The sequence below is a fragment of the Lissotriton vulgaris genome, unplaced genomic scaffold (assembly GCF_964263255.1).
Source record: "Lissotriton vulgaris unplaced genomic scaffold, aLisVul1.2 SCAFFOLD_1049, whole genome shotgun sequence".
NCBI classification, from domain to species: domain Eukaryota; kingdom Metazoa; phylum Chordata; class Amphibia; order Caudata; family Salamandridae; genus Lissotriton; species Lissotriton vulgaris.
The window spans coordinates 567,455-575,298 of record NW_028250089.1 but is presented as its reverse complement, the minus strand read 5'-3'; the positions used below and the strand labels follow the sequence as shown (position 1 = coordinate 575,298).

The following is a 7,844-nucleotide window of genomic DNA, read 5'->3' as shown; positions in this document are numbered from 1 at the left end:
TTTAACTACTATATCAATTTCAAGCCCGTCACTTTTTCTACCAGAAGACTTTGTAAGTACAGACATGCTCTGCTTTTCTTCTAAAGGACTTTGGCTCCGCAGGGCGAGCGGCGCGAGACGTCTCCCCCTGCGGATTTCGCGCATAATGGTAGGGTCCAGGAGCGTGATATAGAGTGAGCGTCAGGGCAGGTATCAGTGCGTAGTTTCTGAGGAGATTAGGCGCAGGTAGTTTAGAGAGGGGGTTTATTCTTCCTTAGCGAAATCCGAGATTCAGGCAGGTTAATCACTTTGGTGATATAGAAGCGAAGGATAGTTTAGTCAGAAAGAGTTTATTTTCTCAAAATGGAAATGAGTGAACAGCTGATAGCGGCGTTGAGAGTGATACAGCAAGAAGGCAGAGAAGACATGCTGACACAGGCAGCGCTCAATGAAATGCTGCCTCCGAAAAGCCCACCACAGAGACAAGCGGCAAAAGGGGTGAGGTATGCCATTGAAGCCTGTCAACCGGCTTCTGTCAGAAAACGGAATGGGCGTGCCCGTTCTTTGAGTGCTGGCGTGGAGGCGGCTTTGCGTCCTGGCGAGACAAGTAAGGTCGTGACAGTCCGAAGAGCGTCTTCCCTCACACGGCAGAAGCCAGCGAGTGACTTCGACAACGGACCGAACGCCTCTGAGGTAAATATGCTGGTGGCGGGAACTCCTTCGGGAGCCGCTAAGAGTGGTACACAGGTGGCCCTGAAGAGAAAAGGGAAAGAAAAGGCTGTTAAGAAGGTGGCCCTTACTCAGGACAGTTTGGGTGGGCAGGGTTTTCCATTACCTCCTCATCCCTTGAATTGTATTCCTGTCAGTGATGCAACAGGTATGGAGAATGGACAGAACAATGTCAGTCAGAAGTTCATTATGAGAGGGGGGACGGGTTCGTTGGTGGCATATTCCAGTGACAGCGATGACGAAGTGATTTACGATAAGCAACCCACACATGCCCCCCCTCTTCAAATGATTCCTATACAGCTACCTCAGAATACTTCGAGGCTGACTAGAACTATTGAGCGTTTCAAGGAACACAGGATGTGAGTGATTCTGAGGTAGAGGAGGAGTATTATGAGGGTACGGACACGGAGGAAGATTTTGAACAGGAGCAAGGACAGGGAACATTGCACGCAGAGCAGGAAATCAGGCGGTGGGACAATCAATATATGTTTCCATGTGCCCGCCCTTCACCGTATGATGCACCACACAAGAGGAGCGCACAGGTCGGAAGCGGAGACGGTCAGTCGCATTGGGTTGAGCGCCCCATGTGCACTGACAATCCAGCTATGCTCCATGCTCCTAAGGATGTTGTTAATACCTCACGAGTACCTCGCGACATGGCTGAGGCGCAGATGGTTAGTTTTCGGAACGTGCCATCTGTTCAGGCGGCTGCCCCTACCGTGTCACGGTATACTGCGGAGCTTGGTAATGTATACTCCCGCGAATCTAGAGCGGATTTTTTGCGATCAGACAGGACTCAGGAGCGGAGCTCTGATCTGCTTTGGTCGAATTTTGATGGGGGAGTGGGGGATGGAGCTTGCCCAGGTACTAGTGGCGGGGTTCAGGTGAGGGGTGAGTTTTGTCAGAAGGCAAAGGGTCAGGTTGGAAGTTCAAAGAAAGGCAAAAAGAGTGTACATTCCAAACAGAGTGTAGTGGGTAAGGTGGGGAAAGAGGTCAGGGTTGGGGGGGGGGGCAACAAATTCTTCTTTGTTGTTTCAGAGGTCAAGTGCGGACTCTTCTGTGGTGAACGTGACCCCAAGAGACTATCAAGAGCGGATGTCTCCGACCGAATTGCAGGAGCGTGCGGGACAGCTACCATGCGGTAAGCATCAATGGTGGACAGTGTGGGATGAGGGAAGGGATGACAGGGCGAATTTTCGAGAGTTACCTGTGGTGAAAGTTGTTGGGGGAGGGGAAGGCGGGAGGAAGGTTATGCCAGGTGCTTCGACGGTTTCTGGTACATTGCTTCCGATGAAGGCATTAAATGCAAGAGTTTTACCTCAGGAGTTGCCCGTTATAACGGGAGGGAAGGCTCAAGATGCAGCATCGGAACAGGTGGCTATTAATGTTAGGCAGCGGCTTCCTTATATGGGTTTGGCGATGCCGTTGGGGTCCCACTTGTCAGACAAAACTAAGCAGCGGATATGGAATCAGGAGTTTGTGGACATATTCAAGTTGCTGCATCGAGATATACAGGCCAAAGAGGGTTCAAAAGAGTAGGAATGGGAGTTAGCGCAACGTCCCAGGGTGCCTCGTACGATTGAGAACTGGACTTCAGCCTTCCTGATCTACGCAAGCATTTATTGTGAAAGGTATCCCAAAAGGTCCGTCGCTCTTTACAAATACATGGACATAGTTAGGAAGGCTCAGTTGCACTTTGGGGGATACTCCTGGCTTAACTATGACGAGGAGTTTCGAGCCCGTATTAGTATTTGTGTAGAGAAGCCTTGGGGTGACGTAGACTCGGAGCTTTGGCTTCAATGGATGTCCACATCACATCCATCTTCTACGACACACACAGCAAGTGGCTTGCCAGTTCCCTACCGGCCCTTTCTATGGCGTCCGCTCACTCTGGAGCGGGTACATGGGGAAGAGGATTTTCATCAGGTACAGGAGCCTGTTGGAGTTATAACAGAGGAATGTGCAACAGACCATTGTGCCGTTTCAAGCACGACTGTTCCCATTGTGGGGGGCGTCATCCGCTCACGCAATGTAATGCCTCAGCGGGGGGTTTCAGTGGGCACAGAGTCAGTGACCAACAGCGGTTTCCAGAGCAGGGTGGCTGGGCAGCGAGAGGTAGAGGCGCCCCTTTCCCTACTTTCCCAAAAGGCGCCTACTCCAATTAGACTGAATAGCTTGGTGCCCTGGTTGAATAGATATCACGATACTGATTCAGCATCTCGTTTGTTCTGGGGTTTCGGGAAGGTTTCAAACTGGGGTATCAGGGGCCTAGACAACAGAGGTGGGCTGACAATCTGCGTTCGGCTAAAGAGATGCCGGAGGTGGTAAGTAAAAAACTGGAAACTGAAATCGAAGCAGGTAGAATAGCGGGCCCTTTCAGGCATTGTCCCGTGCCGAATTTGATTGTGTCCCCTATTGGAGTCATTCCCAAGAAAGCTGCCGGTGAATATCGTATGATTCAGCATTTATCCTGGCCAGAAGGGGGATCTATAAATGATTTTATATCTGAGTTGGACACTTCAGTGTCTTACACAACAGTGGATGAGGCAATGGAACTAGTGACAAAGATGGAAAAAGGAGCTGAAATGGTGAAATGTGATATTCAGTCTGCTTTTCGTTTGATGCAATTCACCCTATTGATTTTGAACTATTGGGGATGTTCTTTCAAGGACATTATTTTGTTGACAGGGTATTGCCAATGGGCTGTGCGGCCTCTTGTGCGCTTTTTGAAATGTTCAGCACATTCCTACAATGGATTTTTTCTCAGACGTGTACAGTGGGTGTCAGTTGTCATTACTTGGACGATTTCCTGTTCATAGGAAAGGCAAACACGGGACAATGTCAAAAAGCACGGACGCAATTCCAGAAGCTTGCTGAGGTTCTGGGGGTCCCTTTAGCACCAGACAAGACAGAAGGGCCTGATACAGTGATAACTTTTCTGGGCATTGAATTAGATACCACACACATGACTGCACGCCTTTCTCGGAATAAGATTTGCGAGATTAAGGCGTTTCTCCTCACAGTTATAAACACAAATAAGATCGAGGTGAGGCAGGTGCAGCGCTTGTTGGGCTATTTGAACTCTGCTTGTCGTGTGGTGAGGGCGGGAAGGACGTTTTGTAGACGTCTAGGCATGGCTTTATCTGGTGCATACCTCCCACACCACAGAGTTCGTGTGACTAAAAACATCAAAGAAGATTTGCGAGTGTGGCTGTGTTTTCTAGACAATTTCAATGGCATTCCTTTACAATTTGTGGATGACAATTTTGTGTGGCAAGTTCAAATATATTCTGATGCTGCGGGGTCCAGTGGCTTTGGTATCTTCTGGGAAGGAAGGTGGTGCGCAGAGGGTTGGCCAGAACATTGGAAGAGTCACGGAAGGAGCATCGCTTTTCTAGAGCTTTTCCCGCTGATTGTAGCTTTACTAGTGTGGGGCCAGGAATTTCAGAACAGGTCGGTGTTATTTCATGTTGATAACATGGCAGTGGTGAACCTGATTAACAACCAGAAGGCGAAAGACGTTAGAGTTTTACAATTATTGAGAATGTTCATGCTTTTAAGTTTACGATTCAACATGATGTTCAAAGCTCGACATGTCCCAGGGGTTAATAATTGCATTGCTGATGCTCTTTCCCGATTTCAGTGGCAGAAGTTCCGCGAATTGGCGCCAGGGGCAGATCTCCACAAAACAGAAGTGCCACACAACCTTTGGGCCTTAGGGGAGTGAGGATCGTTCAGCTAGTCAAGCAGTCCATTGCCCCTTCGACTAGAAGAAGTTATGTGCAAGCATGGCAGGAGTTTTTTCATTACAAACAGAGTTTGGGCGGATCTGAGTCAGTGGGGAAGGTCAAAGGTAGTATTTGCGATTTTGTTTTGACTCTAATAGATAAAGGTTTGTCTCACACCACAATTGCAGGAAAATTGTCTGGTTTATCTTTCTATGGTCAATTGTTGTGGGGTTTTGACCCGGTGGATGGCCAGCTAGTAAAGAAAATGTTGAGGGGTTTGCAGAGGGGGTCAATTGGTTTGCAGCGGCCACGTGCTCCCATCACATTTGAGTTGTTACAGAAGTTGTTAGAACAGTTAGGGTTGCTTTGTTATGATCTTTGGGAGGTTGGGCGTTTTAGGTTAGCTATGATTTGGATTTTTTGGGGGGCTTTCAGGGTCTCTGAGGTGTTGGGAGTTGGAAGTGACAGAGGTCTGTCCAGTGCAGAGATTTCATTAAGAGAAACTAGATTGGGGATATGGGTGAGGAAGTCTAAAACCGATCAGCTAGGCCGAGGTACGTGGGTTTTTCTGAATAGTAGTGGGATGGCAGACTGTTGCCCTGTGCAGGAGTCGATTCGATTTGTTTCTAGGGAACCGCTTACAACAGGTCATATTTTCATTCATGAAACCGGAGAGAAAATTATTAGTTCCCAATTTTTAGCGGTATTGAGAAGGGCTCTGACATGCTTGGGGGAAAATCCCAAATTTTTTGCCACACACTCTTTTCGTATAGGGGCTGCTACAGAGGCTGGCAGATTGGGATTGGGTTTGGATGTGCTAAAACGTATTGGCAGGTGGAAGTCTAACAGTTACAAATATTATGTGCGAAAATGACTTTGTTGTTTGGGTACCTGGATGGGGTGCGTTGGTCTGATTCTTGTTTCATTTCAGGTACTGTGCGGGGTGCAAATTTGAAGTTTAAACGGCAGACCTGGATAGTAGGCCATTCGTTTGTAAAGTGGGCAGCCCTTTTTGCAGAGGAGCAGATTTATGGACGATCACTGGGTATTCCTAGTGCGCAGCACGAAGTAGTCTGGAAGGGTAAAGGAGGCATGAAATGGGCCGATTTATTTCCAACATTAACGCAGATGTTTCACATGCGAGGTTGTCCGGACCACCTTATCGTCCATGTAGGTGAGAATGATCTGGTTAGAATGTCAGGACTCGCGCTCATCAAACAAATGCAACTTGATTTGACGGTGCTGAGGATGAATTGGCCGACCACTCGCTTGTTTTGGACAGAGTTCATATACAGACAATCTTGGCGACAGGCCAGGTACCATGCAGCAGTTGAGAAGGCCAGACGGAAACTCAATAAAGCTATGAGGGTGTTTTGTAAAGTGATGAAGATTGGGGTTTTACAACATGAAAACATCTCGAGTAGCGAGAGTCATCTTTTTCGAGATGACGGAGTCCACTTGTCTCAGTTAGGCATGGCCTACTATTTAGTTGAACTCAGAGACATGCTAGCGCAAGAACTACAGGTAAATCTTTGGTGCAATTCGAAATTATGAAGGAAGTTTGTCTTATTTTGGGTGGGGCCAGGAAAACTCCTTGGTTTTCCTGGGTGGCATAAACTCCCCAGGGAGGAGGAGTCTAGAGCGGGCTCCTCCAGTTATTAGTTAGATAGGGGGAATTATACAGAAAAATGGAGGGGAAAAATGGAAAGAAAATGTTAGGGAAGTTATGATGAGTTCAATACAAGAAAAGAGATTATTTGATGGTTTCGGTATAAAGTCTAAATTTATAATGAAATGAAATAAATAAATAAAGAAATGGTTTCGGTTGAACTGCCAAATTTACATGTTTGATGATCTGTTGGGAAATTTATGAATATACATATCCTGAATAAAGTGTCCTTTTCTGCTATGAGAAAGCGAGTGGTCTCAATTTGTGGGCGATGAACTGTGCTTTCGTAACTTTCTGCTCAAAGGAAATGAAGATATAAATATTACTTTGAATGAGTCTTGCACAAGCAATACCTAGCGTTTCCATATAACATTTAAATTTCACGCTGGCGGTTTTTCTGCGAAGACAATTTCAAAGACATTCACGCCTTGATAAGTGAATGCGATTAGCTTCAGTGACGACTGTGATATTCTTGGAGTAAAGTGACTGTCTATATCATCATACAGTGAATCGTTCATTCATGTTTTTTTTTTTAAGTAAACAGATTAACGCAGAGTTTATTCTTATATGCAGCATAATTTCAAGCGCGTATGCACATAGCGTTCTTACATGATTGTTGAAGTCGTATTCCAGCGACCACCATCTATTCGAGTGTTCCAGTGCAAAGCATTCCAGCACGTAGTCCCTTCATCGTTTTACTCAAACATCATCACGCCTCCTTTGCGGGTGTGCCTCCATTTTGTTTTTCATCATACAACGTGCTACCTAGCAACCAGCAAATCTCGTAGCAACCAGCAAAGTTGTGTACGCGGCAAATATTAACTCTGCAAATATATTTATAATAACGTTTTTTGTTCTGCAGCAAATACCTTGTGGACCTATTTTCTGAGTTCAGCTATCATCCTATTTCTGTGAAAACAGTTTCAGGAAGGTAACTATTTATTCGGTGTATTGAAGGGAGGTATTACATTGATATTTCTTTACCATTATTATTATTTTTATTATAAAAAATTGCATGTATAGATGTACTTTATAGAATATGTTTATTCACATATATTGTATTGTGCTTTCAATTTATTATATCATCTTCTATATGTCAGGTATTGTTCCACCTCCTTCATTTCCTTACTTCATCTGGTGAACCTCCAATGGCATGGGAGGTATGGGAACCAGTTTTTATCGCATATGTTGAGGTTTTAGAAGGGGATGACTGCGAGCCTGAAAGGAAGTTGTCATTATTAAAATTTGTCTAGGATTATTTGGTGTAAAAGAGTTTAAAAATTACCTGCTTCAATTAATCCAGGAAGGATTAATGTTTAACAATACGCCTCTTCCCAACTTAACCCGTTTACCGTGGCAATAATTTTGCCTCACTGTGGGGGGGTTCTATTATGTGGGCGGGGCCGCGTCAGCCAATGGACTTGCGCAGCACTACCATGGTAGTGCTCGCGACGGCCGTTGGCCGACGGAAGCAAGGAAAGGGTTAATCTGCGCTTTGTAAAAAAAATGTAGTCATGGAAAGATTCATATTTTATTCACGGAAACAACAACCTGACGACTATGTGTCAGCGTTAAGGTCTCTTGCAGCCTCATGTGCCTTTGAACATATTTCATATGAACAAGTCTTGAGAGACCAAATATTAATGCGTACTAACAGCAAAAAAGTACAGGAAAAGTTGTGGTCCACGTCTGACTTGTCATAAAACACTGCTATTGACATTGCAAAATCTATTGAACAT

General features: G+C 45.6%; 1 protein-coding gene across 1 annotated transcript; it reads left to right on the top strand.

Moving 5' to 3' along the window:
- The first annotated feature begins 1,364 nt into the window (after window positions 1-1,364).
- Window positions 1,365-5,990, top strand: LOC147663376 (uncharacterized). The gene is made up of 2 exons (XM_086950485.1): window positions 1,365-1,452; window positions 5,368-5,990. The coding sequence occupies exons 1-2, from the start codon at window positions 1,365-1,367 to the stop codon at window positions 5,988-5,990; spliced, it is 711 nt and encodes a 236-aa protein (XP_086806611.1).
- Window positions 5,991-7,844: the final 1,854 nt, after the last annotated feature.

Bases quoted from the DNA above. Each gene is read 5' to 3' on its own strand.
- LOC147663376 (XM_086950485.1), top strand. From the start codon at position 1,365: ATGGCTGAGGCGCAGATGGTTAGTTTTCGGAACGTGCCATCTGTTCAG. The intron at 1,453-5,367 runs GTAATGTATACT...GTTTCATTTCAG, and splicing joins ACGGTATACTGCGGAGCTTG to GTACTGTGCGGGGTGCAAAT.